The 18,243-nt window shown below is 59.9% G+C and overlaps 2 protein-coding genes across 2 annotated transcripts in view; both read right to left on the bottom strand.

The window, feature by feature from the left end:
• Positions 1–255: 255 nt before the first annotated feature.
• On the bottom strand, positions 256–1,773 carry HSPB1 (heat shock protein family B (small) member 1). Its single transcript, XM_060649231.3, has 3 exons — positions 1,272–1,773; positions 683–746; positions 256–576 (listed from the first exon to the last, which is right to left on the bottom strand). Exons 1-3 carry the CDS (start codon positions 1,633–1,635, stop codon positions 387–389), a joined length of 618 nt encoding a protein of 205 aa, XP_060505214.1. The 5' UTR covers positions 1,636–1,773; the 3' UTR covers positions 256–386.
• Positions 1,774–7,723: 5,950 nt separating this feature from the next.
• SRRM3 (serine/arginine repetitive matrix 3) overlaps positions 7,724–18,243 on the bottom strand; it is a 56,295-nt gene continuing 45,775 nt past the window's right edge. Inside the window, 6 exon segments of the mRNA XM_078440112.2 lie at positions 7,724–9,264; positions 10,523–10,561; positions 10,563–10,602; positions 10,956–11,093; positions 11,215–11,439; positions 12,296–12,666. Of these exon segments, the coding sequence (XP_078296238.2) occupies positions 8,524–9,264; positions 10,523–10,561; positions 10,563–10,602; positions 10,956–11,093; positions 11,215–11,439; positions 12,296–12,666 (1,554 nt within the window). The 3' untranslated portion in view covers positions 7,724–8,523.

Below are 18,243 nucleotides of genomic sequence, written 5' to 3' on the forward strand. Positions count from 1 at the left end.
CACCTGACTGCAGCCTCTGAGTCCCTGACTGCCCAAGCCTGGACCTGGTTTCCCCCATCACAGCTAGTTACAATCATTTCTTCTCTCTTCGTGGACTCAGGGCCTAGCATGGGGCTCGGCACACAGGAGACCCTGGGCAAAAGTGATCAGTGTGTCAGCCAGCAAATGGCACGGAACCCCAGGCCATTAGAGAGGGCCCAACTGAAAATCAGGGAAAGGCCTGGAGAAGCTTGGATCTGAGGCAGAGGCAGAGGCTGGCAGTTGCTTCAAACTTTATTTGAGAAAAACAGAAGGTTAACGTATCAAAAGAGCATACAGGTTGGTGGGTGGGGATGGTCAGCGATGGCTACTGAGGCAGGGGGCAGTGGACAGCAGGGCTAAGGCCTTTACTTGGCTGCAGGCTGCTCGGACTTCCCAGCTTCTGGTCCCCCAAGCTGGGCACGTGCCTCGAAGGTGACAGGAATAGTGATTTCTGCCGACTGTGTGGCTGGCTTGGGCATGGGGGCCTCCACGGTGAGCGTGCCCTCAGGGGACAGGGAGGAGGAGACCAGAGTGGGGTCCACACCAGGGGGCAGCCTAGACAGACAGAGGAGGAAGACAAGAGTTACACCCCCATGCCTCACTGCCCCCCTCCGCCCCGCACCCCTCTTCCCGCCCCCCTCAATCTGGGGCCAAGACTCACGTGTATTTGCGAGTGAAGCACCGGGAGATGTAGCCGTGCTCATCCTGACGCTCTTCGTGTTTGCCTAGGGGGGAAGGAGGGGGGGGGAAGAGAAGGAGGTCAGAAGCTGCGGGGAGGGGCCCGCCCAAATCCACACATGCCCCAGTGAGTGGCCAGACTAAGCCCGAGGCCCCTCAGAAGCTTCTGGAAAGTTGGGTTCAAAGTAGGGTGGGGCTGGGCGCGGCGCCAAGGAAGCGCACACGCCCCCTCTGCGGACCCGGGCTTAGGGCAAGCAGCAGGGCCAGAGCCAGTCAGTCCCCTCTTCCCCGGGCCTGCGGGTGGCCCCGCGGAGATCTGGTCATTTGGGGGCGGGGCTGGAGGTCTCCTCCGGAAGGGGCCATTTCTTCCCTCAAATAGAGCACTTTTCGGGCCAGAAGGGCCCTGAGGAAGCACACGCAGTCCCCTTTCCAGAGCCGGAGCCGGAGCCTGGGGGCAGGGTGAGTCCCAAGTCTTCCGGGTCCCTTGGTGGAGTTTCCCTGCCCAGTTCCCCCGCGCCCACGGCTCAACCTCCCACCCCGCCCGCTTGGTCCCCGCAGGGCCGGGGGCTCACCGGTGATCTCCACCACGCCGTCCTTGGTCTTGACCGTCAGCTCCTCGGGGGCGAAGTGGTTGACGTCCAGGGACACGCGCCAGCGGTCGGCCGTCTGCCGGATCTCCGAGACGCCGCTGCTGAGCTGCCGGCTGAGCGCGCGGCTGTAGGCGGGCGCGGCCACCGCGGCGGGGCCCTCGACCGCGGGCAGCGGGCGCACGTAGCCCGGCCAGCCGCTGTGGCCCAACCACTGCGCCCACTCCTCGGGCAGCCGGGGCAGCCCGAAGGCCTGGTCGAAGAGGCGGCTGTGGGCCGGGTACCAGTCGCGGAAAGGGTCCCAGCTGGGGCTCCGCAGGAGCGAGAAGGGCACTCGGCGCTCGGTCATGTTGGCTCTGCTCCGCGCGTCTGGCTGAGGCTTGGAGAGAAAAGTGCGGAGCGGCGGCCCAGCGGCCCTTTTATGCGTCTCCAGCCGGGTATTTTTAGCAGGCGGTGTTTCAGGTCTCTATTAAAGGCAATGACGGGCTGGGGGCAGCCCCTCCCCCTGCATTCCTCCCCTGCACTCGGGGCGGGGGCGGGCCGAGGAAGGCCCTGCCCACATCTGGAACCTTCTGTTCTTTGACAAAACAAATGACTGGAGCACCGGTGCTGGTGCAGTGCCCGCTGCCGGACACTCGCGGGCCTGGACGGTAAAGCGCTGGGTGGCGCGGCTGGTGGTCAGTCCTATCCCTTTGCCCTGGAGGACAAAGCCCAGAGAGGCTGGGCTACTTGTCCCAGGCTACGGGTATCTAGAAGTGGCAGAGCCGGGATTTGAACCACAAGGTGTCTATGAAATAATGTCTTTAAAAGCAGCGTGGTGTCGTCGATGAGAGTGTGGGCTCTGGAGCCAGGCTGTCTGACTTCACATCCTGGGTCTGCCACTAACTGGGTGGATGTGCCCAAGTCAGACTCTGTGCCTCAGTTTCCCTATCTGGAAAATGGAGATGGTGGGGCGCCTGGGTGGCGCAGTCGGTTAAGCGTCCGACTTCAGCCAGGTCACGATCTCACGGTCCGTGAGTTCGAGCCCCGCGTCAGGCTCTGGGCTGATGGCTCAGAGCCTGGAGCCTGTTTCCGATTCTGTGTCTCCCTCTCTCTGTCCCTCCCCCGTTCATGCTCTGTCTCTCTCTGTCCCAAAAGTAAATAAACGTTGAAAAAAAAAAAAATTAAAAAAAAAAAAAAAATGGAGATGGTGATGATGATGATGATGATGATAAAAATGCTTACATCGTTGGGTTGATGTGAGAATTCAGCAACTTAAAGCAAGTAGAGATTTTAGGCCAGGGCCAGGGCCTGGTACCTGCTCATTGTTCATTGTTGTTATTTTATCTATCTGCAGTTAAAGGGGGGAAGAGGAAGGAGAGTGTGTTATGTATCTCTGTTGCAGAGGCAGTGACCCAGGTCGGAAACCCAGTGCTGACAGGGGGTCAGGAGGAAAGTTGTTGCAAATCCCCCCATATATCTTATTTTTCCTCGAGGAGCCCTGGACCGGGAACTTGAAAGGCAGTAACTCTGAATTTGCCTGGGCTTTGCTGTTGACTTACTGTGATTTGGGGCAAGTCCCCTCCTTTCTCCAGACCTCAGTTTCCTTTTTTGTAGATTATTATCTCAAAGTCCCTTTTGTTTATGATTCCCACAGGACCAAGGGAGGGAGAGCGCTAGGCGGTACATTTCTCTCAAACTTGCTTGGAGCCTGAGGCCTGCCCTTGGGCCCCTACCTCCTGTCTGACCACCTGTGAGATCCAGGCCCCCACCTCCCACCTCTGGGAGAGGGTGCTGCACCTAGGCTCCTGCCATAATCCTGACATTCCCTGTCTCCTGCTTTCATAGGCATGACCCCCCTCCATTCTTTCTCCTGATTTATACCCTATTATCCCTCCTTTTTATTTTTTTAATGTTTGTTTATTTTGAGAGAGGGAGAGAGAATAAGCAGGGGAGGGGCAGAGAGAGAATCCCAAGCAGGCTCCATGCTGTCAGTGCAGAGCCCGACTCGGGGCTCAAACCCACAAACCATGAGACCATGACCTGAGCTGAGATCAAGAGTCAGATGCTTAACTGACTCAGCCACCCAGGTGCCCCTATCCCTCCTTTTTAGATGAGGAAACTGGAGTTCAAAGAGACATAGTGACTGGCGTACTGTCTCCTGTGAGACGCTAGCACAGTGAGCCTCTTGCCTCTCTAGTGCCCTAGCTCTTACCCTTGTGAGGCTCCTGCTTTGGAGTCCTCCACTTCTGCTCTTTAGGAGGCCCACTCTGCTTAATGCCCCTTTCCCAGGGCTGTGCTGAGGCTGAACCCCAACCAGTTTTACAGGGAGCCCTGTAGATACCTGAGAAACTAGAAGCCAGACCCCAGCCACTCGCTTTAATGAGCTCAGGGTAGCAACAAATCTCATGCCTTCTCTGTGTCTGTTTCCTCTTCAGGAGAGAGCTCCTGGATGCTTTTCTTTCTTTCTTTCTTTCTTTCTTTCTTTCTTTCTTTCTTTCTTTCTTTCCTTCCTTCCTTCTTCCTTCCTTCCTTCCTTCCTTCCTTCCTTCCTTCCTTCCTTTCCTTCTTTCTTTTCTTTCTTTCTTTCTTTCTTTCTTTCTTTCTTTCTTTCTTTCTTCCTTTCTTTTCCATCTCCTCCCCATCTAGGAAGAGCAGGGGCCAGGGCATGAGTCTGAGGTTGTTCTGGTCACCTCTGAGCTCCTGGGACTTTTGTGGGCCAAGGGTACAATGTAGATGGAACCCCTGTTTCTGTTCCACCTCCCTTGCTGGGTCATGTCATGGGCCCAGTGGGTCTCCTTTGGGAGCTACTGGCTGCCCCACCCCCACCCCTGGCCCACAAGGGTTTCAGCTTTAGCGAGCCCCAGGCCTTCACTCCCTGGCACTCCCAGGCCCACCCATCCCAAGCTCTGTAAAGTGGAGGTGAGGTCAGGAGCCAGGGAGGGCCCTTGTCCGCCCCTGCTTGCCCACCTTGGCCCAGACTGGAGCCCAGGAGCCCCACCCTACAGGGAGCTGTCAGATGTGGTCATGGATGCTTTCAAGTGTGGTCCTGCCCGGCCCAGCCACGTTCTGGGTGGGGGCTGCTGGGCTGCCTCCCTGCCAACACTTTGTAGACAGAAGCTCCCTTCGTAGCTCCCTGCATCTTGCCCGAAGCCAGGGTGGGGAGGGTCCATTCCTGTTGCCCCAGCCAGGGAAGTTGTGTAAGCCAGGGCCCAACAGTTCCTAGCACCCTGCCCATGGTGGGTGGGGGAGGGCAGGACTGAGAGTTCATATCAATCTTCAGCGGGTCAGTTCTTGAGGGACCCTGCCAATCACAAGGGAAGGGACGTGGGTGGCTCTGGGTGGTGGTAAGGGGGTGGAGTGGGGGACAAACTGGGTTTTGGAGTCAGACAAGGCTGGGCTTGAATCTGGGTGCTGCTGTTCACTGGCCTGGTGACCTCTCTGAGCCCGCCGACCCCATCTGCAAAGCGTCGGCAATAATAAGGCACCCGCGTTGCCGGGCGGTGGTGAATCTCAATTGTAGTAATGTATGGAAAGTGCCTGGCGCTCAGTAAGTGCTCATTGTTTTTAAGGAAAGAGGTCCTTTCATTTTGGATACTGAGATTTAGGCTAATGTGAATTACCCAGTTGTATGCATTCTAGAGCAGGTCCAAGTATCTTATCTAAGTCTCGTTTCTGAGATGAGAAAACGGGAGTTAGAATTGCCCCAAGGTCACAAAGCTGGTAAGAGGGCGGGAGGGGGTGGTGGGGGAGTGGATTGGAACTCAAGCCTCCTGACTGAGGGGAGAGACTTTCCGAGCTGTCCAGGGAGGGCTGTGGTCTGTGAGCTTGTGGGTGCAGGGGGAGGTGTGCAGCCAAGGGGGAGGGAAGGTCGGGCCAGCCTCTCTGGAGTCCCTTGCTGCCCTGACCAGGCCCCCTTTCGGGAGGTCACACCGTTATTCCCTGGGCACAGGGCAAGGGAAGCAAAGGCTGAATGTCAGCCCCTACTTGTCTACCTGCCCAAATATTCTTTGACAATCTTCTACTGTATCATTCTGGGCACTGAGCTGCCAGGGCTAGGCTTTCTGGGATTAAGAGGACAACTCCACCCCCAGAGATTTCCCAGTAGCCACAAGGGGAGTCGGGGGGGAGGTTGGCACTGCAGGGTCTGGGATTCCTTGATCAGAGGGGCCCCTCCCCTCATCCTTAGCCCCGAAGTCTGCGGTACTCTGCAGCAACCCAAGACCAGCCTCGGAGCCTCCTTGCCTGGCACCTGAGCCCAAGGCCTTGGCCACACTAGCCACACCTTTGACAGGCCTTTGCCAACTGTGGCTGAGCCAGCCCCTCCCTCCCTGGCTCAGCCTTAGAGAAAGCTCGAGAGTCTTCAGGCAGCTGCCCGAGCTCCCTGGAGAGGCCTGACAGCTGATGGGTTGTACCAGTCGCTGGGCTTACTGGGAATTAAAAATACGGGCAGCAGTAATTAGAGCACATGGGGGTGGGGGGCACTGGATCTTTCTGGAAGCATCTAGATACTGCCCCTCTGGGAGTATCTCTCCAACCTGCCCGCCCCCTAGGCTTCTGGCTAACCTTGGGTGTCACCTCACCCCACCACCACTGAAAGGGGGCCAAGGAGGAGCCATGTGGGGAGGGCTGGGGATCCATCCCCTGGCCCCTCCCGCCCTGCTGTCTAGCAGAAAGAATCTGTCTAGTCTGGGAGTCTGGGGACCTGCCGTGTCTCTGGCTCTGTGACCTTGGCCAGCAGCCGGCTCCCGTGACTCATTTTCTTCATCCGTACAATGAGACCATTGGACTGGATGTTCTCGAAGGCTCCTTCCAGCGTGGTGAATCAACAGTTTCTCCTCTGCTCGCCCTCACTCCCCCAGCCCCTCCGCACTGCCTGCTGTGCCATCTAATACTGCTGGAAGGGGTGTGTGTGTGGTGAGTGGAGGGAGGCAGAGAGGGAGGACCTGGCATCCCCTGTGGTGTCTGTGGAGGTGGGAGGCCCTACAGCCGGAGCGCCTTCATGTCTTGGGTGTCCTTGAGTGGAGGAGAGGGGCCTGGTGAAGGAAGGGCAGGTGTCTTGTGATCGGGCCTGTTTGCTGAACACGCCCTCAGCCGAGAGGCCGGTGCGAGTCCAAGGGGCTTTCAAGAGCATCTCAGAGAGGCAGGGGATGGGAGACACTATCTGGGACACCCAAACTGGGCGTGTACTCTTGTGACTTGCTACCCTGGGTCTGGGACTGCGGGAAACCAATTAAGAAGGGAAAACACCACCAGAACGCAACACGGGAAGCCCTGCCCAGCCTGACTCCCAGCTACCGTATTGGGAGCACAAGGTTAGAGGGGTCCCCGAGGCCCCCATCTGCAGAGAGACCAGGAGAGGACCTACAACACCCCAAAGGCCCACATCCTGGGGAGGTTCCCCCCCGCCCCATCCCCTCCACCCCTTGCTACCAGGTGCAGAATTGGAGTTTTCTTTTTCCTAAGCTGTAGAGCAGAGTTTAGGCTGAACCCTCAGTCTGTGGGTGGGCAGGGGCTTTGTCCTCTCCCCCTCCTTCCCCGGGGATTGGACGCTGTTTCCCCAAGTATCCGGGGTGGGTGCTGAGGACAGAAGCTTGGGGTTTCCAGGCTGACCTAGACCATCCCCCAGGGCTCCCTCTCCATTCAGGCCAGTTTTGTGCCTCTACTGGCCAGCCACCAACAGGCAATTTTCCTTTTCTCTCTGTCGCCCTCTAGTGTCTATCTGCCACCACCGCACCTTGCCTTTGGTTCATGCCCTCCCCCAAGGTTTCTGGAACCGCTCGCTCCCTGGCTCCCTGATTCACTTGTTTACTCAGTTGACAGACATCTCAAGGTGCTTATTTGGGAGATGCAGAGGCCAAGAAGGCATGGCCTGGCTCCAGAAACTCATAGATTTAGGGAAAGATAGGCATGCCCACAGATAAGCTGAACAAGAGCTTAGGGACCTAAAGGCACGTACAGACCCCAAAGAGCTGGAGGGACCCAGAGGTGAGAGTGGGCATTGCAGCTGGAGATCGGGAAGGCTCCTTGGAGTAGGAGGCAGCTGAGCTAGGTCCTGAACCAGGAGCTCACCTGAACGTTTGGAGGTGGAGAGGGTGTGTGTGCATGGAGGGCCGGAGGAGGTGGGTCAGCTGGATGGGGTGTATTGGAGTCAAGGACAATGATGGGAGGGGAAGCTAGGTGGGGTGTGGGGCTTGAGGGAGGTGGGGGTGTTCAAAGCCCACGGGGTCTCCAGGCTGAAAGGAGAGTCTTCTTGGGTCCCCGTTTTCCTCCCCACTGAGCTGCACGCTCCGCTCCAGCACTCAGGCAGGGAGATGGACACCCTGGGTTCTGGTTCCTTCCTGCCAGATCTCCTCTCTGGGGTGGAGTCCGCGACCCTCTCCTTTCTTGGAGGGAAGGACCCCGGGACCTTATGCCCTCCCCACACTCCCCAGGTGCCCAAATCCACAGAGACCTAGTCTCACCACCTGCCATCCGGGCACCGAGTGTTTATTAGAGTCCAATTTTTATCCGCACCGCGGAGAAAGAGGGAGGGGAAAATAGAGAGGGGGGAACCCGGACCAGACCCCAGACCCCTCCCCCCCTGTGGGAGCCCAGGGCAGATGCCCTGTTGGGCCAAGGAAGACTTTGTGAGATCCCTGAGGGCCCCAGGAGGAGTGGGCTGGGAGCAGCAGAAGAGGGCTGGGGGTGGGGGGGTGCCACTCGAGGTCGCAGGCCGAGGCCCTTCATCTAGATCTTACCCTTTGCTGTAGCACCCCTCTCCGGGTAGCCTCCACGGACTACCTCCCCACCAAATCCCGAGAAGGAAGCGCTCCCTCGGGCAGGCCCCGAAGTGCCTGTTATCCTATACCTGCGACCCTGTGCTGCCATCTGGCCCATGTCCCAGACACAGGGCACACTGGGACACCAGGGCTTGCTCGGTCATTGGACTGCGTTGCCTTCTCCCACTCCTCACAGGCTCTCTTCCATCTACCTCTTCTCTCTTCACCTTCTGACCTGAGCCCCTTTTGATGTCAGGCTCGGACGCGGCATAGTCTATACTTGCCACCTCTTGCCATGCAGAAGGCCTGGCTGCTGCTGCGGCCTTGGCCCCGGGCATGGGGTGAGGGCCGAAGGGGAGAGCCTGGCCTGGAAGGGAGAGGTGGGACCAAGAGGAAGCTCCCCGGCTCCTCAGGCTGGGGCTTAGGGGCCCACCTAGTCTGGGTCCTCCTGGGCCAGGGGAGGGGTCGGGGGAGGCTGTGGGGCCAGCCTCCAGCCATCAGCCAGGATCCTGCAGCCAGCTCAGAAGGAAGCCGCTCCCCAGCTTGGATGGTGATGCACCGAGGGTTGGGTCGTTCTTCCTTCTGTCTGACTTAGATCCTGCCCGCCATCCCACCTCCTCGTCTGCGCGTTGATAGAAAGGAGCCAAGGGCCCTGTGGAGTGGGTGCGGGAGGCTTCCAGGTCTGGCACCTTCCGAGGTGTCCCTGGGCCCACCGAGCTGTCCCCAGCCTGGTGAGCTGGCATCAAGCGGGAAGGGGGACAGGGCGATCCCTGTGTTCGCAACGGCTCTTTGTTCCCTGGACACGGTGGGCAGGCAGGAGGTGGGGGTGGGGACCCTCTAGAAGCAGCAGAACCCAGCTCCTCCTTTTCTGCAGGGCGCCCACACTCAAGGTCTTCCCTGGCCCGGGGACCCCCTTGTAGCAGTGGGGTGCAGGCCCCCTCACTGGTCCTGGGGCCTGACCCCTCGCCTCTCCCTATGCCAGGGGGCACCAAGCTGGGTCTGTCCGGGCTCAGAAGCCCCCACTCTCTGAGCTGCTCCGGCTGTGGTAGCTGGGACTGGGGGTCCGGGAGGGGCTGCGCGTGCGGCTGCGGGTCCCGCGGCTGCGGCTGCTGTAGCTTCCGTGGCTGTGACCGGGACTGGGGCTGCGGCTGGGGCTCCGGCTTGAGTAGTCGCTGCTCAGGCAGCTGGAGGAGGACGAGGGGCTGGGCCGGTAGTAGGGGATGGGACGCTTTCGGGCACTGCCAGGAGGGAAAAGCTGATTACAGGCCATTCGGGTCCCTGAGCTCTGCCCCAGGCTCTAGCTTGGCCCCTCACTCAGGCCAGGGCTTCCCCAGCAGTGGCCAGGGCTTTCCTGCCTCAGTTTCCCCTGAGCTCTGGCCTTGGAGTGCCCTCTACCCCAAAAGGATCAGGCAGTCAGTGGTCACTTGCCAATTTCATGTTGGACCTTTTGTTTTTTGCTCACTTGTCTTTAGGGAAAGGGGACCCAGTCTCTGCTTGACCCGAGCAGGCGCTCAACAATTTGTTGAATAAATGAAACTTTTAAATATAGACAACTCGCGTCAACCAAGCTAAGTAGTGGTTTCTGTGCATGGGAACGGTTGTGGATATAGCCCAGCCCTGCTTCTCTCTTCCTCACAGAATCGAAGGATTTGGTTTTTCAGGTCACTTCAAGGGAACAAGGAGGAGACCCCCCGGCCATCGCTGCCCATGCCCATGGCCCAGCCCAGTCCCGCCGGCCCCTTCTCCTCACTCAGCTACCTCCCGCCGGCCCGGAGTTAGTTTGAAGCCAGGAAGCTGTGACCCAGAGAAAAGAAAGGAGAGTGGTTAAGGGGGCAACAGTGCCCCATGGCGTGGGGTTAATTCTGAGGAAGAAAACAGGTATACGTTAGTGGAAGGAGGAGGAGGCAGCCCGGGAGAGGGGCCGAGGTGGGTGCCAGGTGGAAGGTGCAGGGCTCCAGCTGTCTTAGGACCCTCTGCGTATGGCGATCTGGATCACCAAGGACTTGGAAGGGCTGGTTAGAGAATCAGTCCATGTTAGAGCTGAAAAGATGCTCAGGGAGCCCTGCTTATTGTTCAGACATGAGAACCGAGCCCCAGAGAGGCACATTGATCTCCCAAGGCTGCCCAGCAAAGTCTCAGAGCTGGGTTCAGAATTTTGCCTGTAGCCCTCTACCCCATGTCAGGGGTCTAGGGCTAGCAGAGTGATTTCCACGAACACAGACCATAATCTCACCCGGAGGCCCAGGCCCACGCCCACCGGTCTGGGCCAAAGAAGCTTTCTGATGGGGCTTCTGTCACATCAGCCACACCCTCTGCACAGCCCCATAGGACTGAGAGGGGCAGTGGAAGGGATGGGACCTCCCACAGCTGCCCCAGAGGGTAGGCCGCTGGTGCCCCCTCCTCCAAATTCCCCAGGGGGCTGGGAGGTGAGCAGTGAGGTTAGTGAGAAAAGGAGAGGCAGACAGATGACAGCTGAACAGAGCCAGATCAGCTCACATGGGCATCTCCCCTGCAGCCTGTGGGGAGGGGGTCCCCTCGGCCCCCAGGCCGGCCACAGGCCACTCGGCAGGCTGGACCTTGAGATGAAGGAGAAAAGGAGACATCATTGCCAGGAGATGGATGTGGGGAGGAAGGAGAGAGGGAGGGGCTCCAGGAGGGATGGCTGGAATCTTCCGGAGCTGAACTCCATGCCTGCTGCTGCCTACCCAGACCCGAGCGCACAGCCCCCTCCCCTCCGTGGGCCTTCAGACCCCTGCCTCTGAGTCCCACCTCCCCAGCACCTCCAGTTCTGGCCCCTCTCCTCCTCCAGGGGCCTCTTCCTCCCCCCCCCCACCCCCCCCCCCCCACCAGAACGACACCTCTCCTCCCGCACCGGGTTCAGTCCTTTCCCCTGGAGGTCCCCAGCGGGCCGGCCGGGGCCCCTCCGTACCTGGTGATGCGCCGCGGCTCCATGAAGCTGGGCGAGTCCCGGCGCCGCTTGCGGATGGGCGAGTAGCTGCGGGAGCGGCGCCGGGCGCGGGCGGCCTCGGCCTCGGCGTGCCTCGCGCGGCCTTCGCCGTCCTTGTCCCTGCGGGCCCGGCCGAGGTGAGCGACGCGGCCCGGCCAGCCCGCCCAGGCCCGGCCCCGGCCCCGGCCCCGGCCCCGCCGCCACCCCAGCGCCCGGCGGGGACCCCCGGGCCCGCACTTACCGGCCCAGGGTTTTCTTGGGCGACGGCGAGCGGCTGGGGCTGCGGGTCCTCTTCTCCGCGGAGCGCGAGCGGGACTTGGAGGGCGAGCGGCTGGAGCTCCACGAGCGCGGGTGGGGGCCCGGGCTGCGCGACGAGCTCTTCCCCTCCGGGCCGCCGTGCCTGCCGTGCGCGCCCGGGGACGGGGAGGTGCTGGCCGGCCGAGCGCGCGGGGGCCGCTCCTTGGTCCTGGAGGAGAGGCACGGCGACAGGGGCTTAGCTAGAGAGAAAGTGGGCTGGGGGGGAGGGGTGTTGAAGAGGGTGCGGGTGACAGGGAGGGGGCTCAGCTAGGGACAAAGTGGGCTCAGGGGAGGGAAAGGGATTCAGTAGGGGAGGAGTTCTATGCAGGAGAGAAGGGTTAGTGAGCGGGAAGAGGTGATGCGTGAGTTGGTGGCGCGGGGGAAGGTTTCCTGAGCAGGGAAAGGGCTGGGATAGGGGCGTGGGGAGTGAAATCAGTGTGGAAGAGTGTGTTCCCTGGTGTGGAGGGAGAGTGATCGGTGGGGGCGGGCAAGTGAGGGAGGAGAGAGAGCTCCCTGATGGGAGGAGAATCCTGGGTGTGGGGTGGGGCGGGTGGGGGGGTACTCTGTTGGGTAGGAGAGTGATCAGTGTGGGGAAGGGAGGGCTCCGTGTGTGAGGAGAGAGCGATCAGTGAGGGGGGACCTCAGTGAGTGGGGAAGGAGAATGGGAGGCAGTTTGCAGAGACGGAGAATTGCAGAGTGGAAGGGAGTTTGCACCGTGGGTGGGGGGAGTGATCACAGAAGGGGGAGCTTAATGAGGAGGGAGAGCGGTCAGTGTGGGGAGAACAGTCGGTGGGTGGGGGGTAAGGGGTCTTTGGGAGCAGGGAGAGTGGTCAGAGGGGCCGGTGGGGGGGGGGTGCTGTTCCGAGGGGTGGGGGAGAGGGGTCGGTGGAGAGGGGAAGCTGTTCTGTGGGGAGGGAGGGGCGAGAGCGCGGGGAAGGGTGTTCCGCGGGGATGGACGGGACCGGTGGGGGCAGGTGTTCCGCGGGGGCGGGGCAGCGCTCGGGGCGGGGAGGGGGGCCGCTCACCGTTTCCCGTGCGCGCCGTGGCCTCGCTCGGAGCCGGGCTCGGGCCCGGGGCCGGGGGCGCCGCCGCCGCCGCCGCCGCCGCCGGAGTCGCTGCTGGAGCGGGCCCTGCTGAGCGAGCGCGACGAACCCCGGGGCGGCGCGGGCCGGGCGCGCCGGCGGCCCCTGCGGCGGGGCGCGGACGCCGAGGACCGGGAGCGCCGCCGCCGCCGTCGCCGCCGCCGCCGCCTGGCCGTCCCGCCCGCCGTGCGGCCTCCTCTGCCCTGCGACGACGGAGCCGAGCGCGGGCTCGGGCTCTCCTTGCCCCGCGCGGGCGGCGTGGCTGCGCCGGCCTCCGCCTGGTCGCGGGCCCTGGGCGACGGCGAGCTGGGCTTCTGACGGGGAGAGAGGCAGAGAGGGCACGGAGGGGGGTGGAGGGGACGGGGGCGCAGACAGAGACGGGGCGGAAGAGATGCCCGCAGAGACAGAGGAAACCGAGGAGGTCGAGAGAGTCCAGAGCAGAGAGAGAGGCGGAGGCGGAGGAGAAGGAGCAGGGGAAGTTAGAGAAGCAGAGAGAAAAGGCGGAGACGGGGGGGAGAGAGAGCAGAGGAGAGACAGAGAGAGGACAGGCCAAGAGAAGGAGCGAGGTCGAGGGTGAGAGAGCGGGCGGGTGGGGTGGGGGGGGGGGGAGAGAAGGAGAGGGGGCTTTCACCGGGCCCAGGCCGGGGGCTGCCAGTCCCGGAGCATCGCACACACGGTTCCCCGCGCCTGCCCTGCCTCTGCCTCTCCTGAGTGTCCACCTTCTGGCCTCAACAGTGCAGCTCATGCAAGGTTCTCGGCATGCAAAACACAAGAGGGACGGAGCGGTGGGGGGAGGGGGGCTGAAACGGAGGGGGCTCCAGGACGGGCACGGGGGCTGGCATTGCCCCCCGATGGGACGGACGATCCCGGCAGAGAGTAGAGAGAGGGCGGGCACCGGGAGGCCGGGCCGGGGCCAGCCCCCCAGGCCAGGCCCCCCCAGCGCGTGGGGGGTGGGTGAGGGGATGGAAGGGGCACACGGCACACAGATGGGGGTGGGGGCGGGGCGGGACAACTGAACTCAAAACTGAACCGAAGAAAGGGAGGAAAAACAGAAATAAAAAACAAAATCCACAAATGTCATTAGATACCAAAATCAAAAACAATGTCTGAACTCCTGGGGAACTGACATTTTTTCTTTTAACATTTTTCTTTCTTTGTTTTCCGGCCCTGCAGAGACCTGTGGAACTGTCAGTAACACCCGACTGTCTTTCTGTTTCTCTCTTTTCTTTTCCTTTCCTTTTTTTTTTTTTTTAAGTTCTGATTTTTTTTTTTAAGTCCCTCTTGGTTAACGTCCACTTACCAATAAAGTGGCACTTCCTCCTTTAGTAGGTAAGGTGTGTAAGAGAAGGGAAAAGTGTGGTAGCGTAAGTTCATCATTAGATTCACAAAAATGCAAGAGAGATAGAGAGAGAGAGAAAAAAAAACGCAACCACCCCATTCTAGGCCGAGAGGAGGCCACACCGCCTCTGGAGGAAGGACTGGCCGCGCCCGGCTCCTCGGGCCTGAGCAGGCACCTCTTGGGTGACTGCTGGATAGAGATGTCCAATGTTCTTCCAAAAGTGCAGTTAGGACACAAGGGTTGGGGTACAGAAAACCAGAAAGGGAGCCTGGTACCATCAAAAGGGCCCTAGCTGGCAACCAGGGGTCTGAGAGCCTGCCTCTGCCTCACTGAGTGACCCTGGCTAAGTCACTTCCCCACTCTGGGCCTCAGTTTCCCCACCCCCAAAACGAGAGGGTTGGGCTCTGCTTCCTGATGTCCCTACCAGAGCAAATACTCCAGGATTCTCTGTGTACCCCTGACCACCCTCTCCATCCTCCTCCCCTCACTGAACAGACCCCTCCTCTTGTCCTCGGGTTTCCAGCTTTCTGTCTATCTGGTAACAGTTGGTTCCACTTGTCTACCCCACCCCCAACCACCAGCACCAACTTGACTTCGAAGCACCTCCAGGGCAGAAATTTCGGTTGGATTCAGCTCCGTAACCTCAGTTTTTATCGCAGAACTTGGCATTTAGTAGGGCCTCAATGCCGTTGCTGAAGAAGGAATCATTACAAGGGTCGGGGCCAAAGAGGGGCAGGGTCTGGGCCAAGCTTTTTTGGCAGGCTCCTGGGATGGGAGAACAAAACCAGCTACCTACCACCCCTCAGGGCACCTTGCTGCCAGAGACTGAAAGGAGCGTGGTTTCCTTGGCATGGCCTATGCTTCCTGCAGGAGGCGGGGTGGTGCCCAGGCCCTTCCTTGCAAGCCTGGATCCAGCCAGGGCTTGGAGGCAGAGCCAAGAAGTCGGTCCCATGGGAGGAAAGGCACAGCCAGCTCTGATTGGTGGCTGAAGCAGCCAATGAACACTAGCCATAGCAAGTGAGAGCAGCTGTCCAGAGTCAAATGGGCCATAAAGGCCTCCTGGGAGAGCCTGGTGTCTCCCTTTGGGGCTCAGGCAGGCATAGGTGGGCAGGGTGGATATCTGAGCACCCCAGTTCTCCTGATGACCGGCTCACCTCTCATCCTGGGCTAGGAGCCATGGCCCCTCTGAGATGGCAGCTCCAAAGTCAACAGACATTACCAGGAGACACTTGGCTCTCCTAACACATATCCCCCGCACCCCAGCGGGTGGCCAGCGCCTACAGCTCCCAAGCCCCCAGAGGAGGCAAATGAGAAAAATCTCCAGTATCTTCACATTTCCAAGTTCTTTCCTATCTCCTGGGTTGTCTGAGAGTGGAAAGTGAACAGATCCCAGGCAGGGGAGTGGGGGCCCTGGTGGCCAAGGCATAGTACCCAAACCCAGGAAACGCTGGACCCCGCCGTAAAGAAGCCTTTGCTTGCTATTCTGATGGGGGGGGGGGGTTGCAGCCAGGCAAGCGGGCAGAATAGTAAACATGGGGGTCAAGACCTGGCTGTGAACCCTGGCTCCAGCTTAGACTCTGGATCTGAGCCAGCTTCTCTGACTCCAGGAGACAGACCAGCAGTGGGGGAAGGAGACTGAAGGCCCCAATGTTCCTTCCCACAGACACTGCGGGGTGGGGGGGGGGGGTCCTCTCTACTTCCCACTGTTGGGCTGGGCGTGTGGTGGGACTGTTAGGAGCAAAAAGGCTCTGGGTTGGGTGGATGCCCACCTGCATCACGTTGCTGCCCGCAACCACTGAGGCCCAAACCTCTGTGCCAGACCCCCTGTGCTTATCTGGAAGCTTCCTGCCTGGCGTGCCTTGAAGTCAAGTCCTTCTCCCTCTCCCCTCCTCCAAGCCAAATGCCATAGCTTAAGATGATGGTAAGTGGAAAAGTGGCACACCTGGAATCAGCCCTGATATGAGTTTGCTGTGATCTAACTCTGGGGGCCTCAGTTTCCCCATCGATAAAGCGGGGATAACTGGGGTCTTTGCTGGGGGAGGCGCCTGTATAGGAGTCGAAGGGTTCTTTTCAGAGCACAAGTGACTCACAGTCCCCTCACGGATGAACGGGGTCAGAGCAGCACAGGAAGGTCTGGGCATGGCCACGTGCCCGGATGGCAGAGGACGGGACGAAGGCGCTGCTGGGCAGGGCGGCAGACAGCACCTTCCCTGGGGGAAGACTCCTTGGGCCAATCTCACATTCTTATCCACCCATACCTCCCTGGAGAAAGGGTCGCCATGGTCCCGCCAGAGTGAGAGCCCCCTCCTCAGCTTGGCCGGGTCTCATTTTTCCCAGGAACTGAGGGAGAAATCAGTCCAGACACCATGGGATTTCATAGCTAGACGGGACTGTTGTGGCCAGGGACCTCCAAACATCTCCTCCAGAAGCCTGCTCTTTGTGACTCCTGTTCCCTCTTCCCCTTCCCTGCCCTCACCACCCCCTCACAGCCTGGCTAATGCCTATGGGCCCTGTGCTCAATCAAGACCACCTCCTCCAGGAAGCCTCCCCTGACCCTCACCCTGAAACAGGTGCATTCCTCTGTGATCCCACAGACCCTTGGGCCTTCTCTCAGTATGGACTCTGCAGGGCTGTGAGGCCTACTGTGGTGAGCAGAGTTCCCCACCTGTTGGCTCGGCTTTTCCCCTCTAATTGTTCTGAGTGACCTTTGTCAGTGCCCCAGCCTGATAGGTGGGGGCCGCAAACCAGTTCCCTCAAACCCAGGCACGGACACCTAGCACGGGACCTGGCACCGAGGAGGGCTCAGCGGATGCTGGCTGAGTGTGTGTGTGAGTGAATGAGTCAGTGAACACAGAGGACCTCGCCTGTCTCTGAGCCCGGCTTCCAGGCTTCCAGGAGCCCCTCTGCTCTCCGATACCTTCTCTTTAGCTTACATAAGAAATGTTTGGAGGGAAAAGGCAATGGAAAAGAGTAAGGCAAAAGATGATGTGCCAGCCCCATCCCGGGATTCTTAAGGACGAGACCAGTGAGCATCTGAGATGCTCCACCCCCTCTCCCCCAGGGCTCAGCTAACTACCCCCTCTAGCTCAGCATTTGGCGATCCCGTTTCTGGGTCCCTGGTCACATCAGGTCCTCTACTCCTCCCATCAGGCTGGGACAGTCTCCCCGTGGGACCCAGAGTGATTTCTCTCTCCCTGAACAACTTCCTGTCTGCCCTCCCAACACCACTCACAGCCGAGCAATATTCTGAGTGGGTGAGCTCCTCACAACCTGCCCCTGGGGTCAACATGGTGGGGGGGGGCGAGGAGGGTGAATAGCCGGACTTTCTCTTTCCAGAGCTGAGGACGGAGGTCCACTGATGCCTCACAAGGGCTGGGATGTCAAACTTCTGCAGCTACTCCCAGGTGAGACAGGAAACAGTTTAAAGAGCTGGGGTGGGCGGTGGGGTCCGAGGACCTGCCCCCAACGTGGCTGGATTGGGCACTGGCCTGGGAGTCGCAAGTCTCAGGACCTAAGCTCGGTTCCGCTCCAACACCTTGGGGAACCCTGGCTCTCACTGACTGTCCTTTCCGAATCATTCTGCACATTAAACTCAAATTCAGAAGATGGAACGATGCTGGGGGCAGAGGGAGACCCTGTCTGAGCTGAGTAGTGGTCCAGGCAGGGGGGAGGGTGAGCTGAGAGTCCCCTTCATCCCCCAAATTGCCCCACTGAAACTTTACTAAGTAGGCCCTCTGAGTCCAGTGCCAGCTCACTGGGTCCCTGAAGTTCAACGACCATTACACCCAAAAGATGGAGCTGTGAGGTTCAGCCCTGGTGCCAGCTGCTGCCCCAGAGTCTGTAGGTCCTGCCTGAAAGCTCCAGCTGCCACCAGGGCAGGACCCTTGGGAGCCCAGCAGGCCCTGGAGGGTGGGGCAGGGCTCTTTCCTCAGGTTTGGCCTCAGCCAGAACTTCTTCCAGGATCTGGAGGCCAAGAGGCCAGCACACGCTCCTCCACCACTGCTTAGTGCCAAAACGGGCCCCGGGGGCTGGCAGGGGTGAGGGGTGGGGGGCTTAGCAGCTACTCCAGACAACAGAAATCAAATTGGCTCAACCGCAGCATATACAGTTCAGGAGGAGAACACAAACTTGGAAATGCTAACCACACAGAAATGCATTCGGACAACAAAATGAGAAAGGGAGTGGGGGGACGGGGCTTGGAGGGGTGGGGGTGGAGGTGGGGTCGGAGAGGAAGAAGAAGGAGCAGGGAAGGTGGAAAGGAGGGGGGAAATGAACCAGAAAAGTTGTCGGGGAAAGTCAAGAAAACCAAACGACAAACCAGGAAACACAGCTTTCGTACGTAGCTCATTTGGAGAAAAAATGCAAGTTACAAATGAGGAGTCACTAAAGTAAAGAAAGAAAAGGGAAGGAGAGAAAACCAACCAGAGCGAGATCGAGAGAAAGAGAGAGAGAAAGAAAACCACATTCAAACCAAGCAGAGTGGCAGGGGGCTTATCTGGAGATGGGAGCGAGCGGGGCGCACAGCGGGGCCGGGATACCTACCTTCTCAGTG

The sequence above is a fragment of the Panthera onca genome, chromosome E3 (genome assembly GCF_046562875.1).
Source record: "Panthera onca isolate mPanOnc1 chromosome E3, mPanOnc1 haplotype 2, whole genome shotgun sequence".
Classification (NCBI taxonomy): Eukaryota; Metazoa; Chordata; class Mammalia; order Carnivora; family Felidae; genus Panthera; species Panthera onca.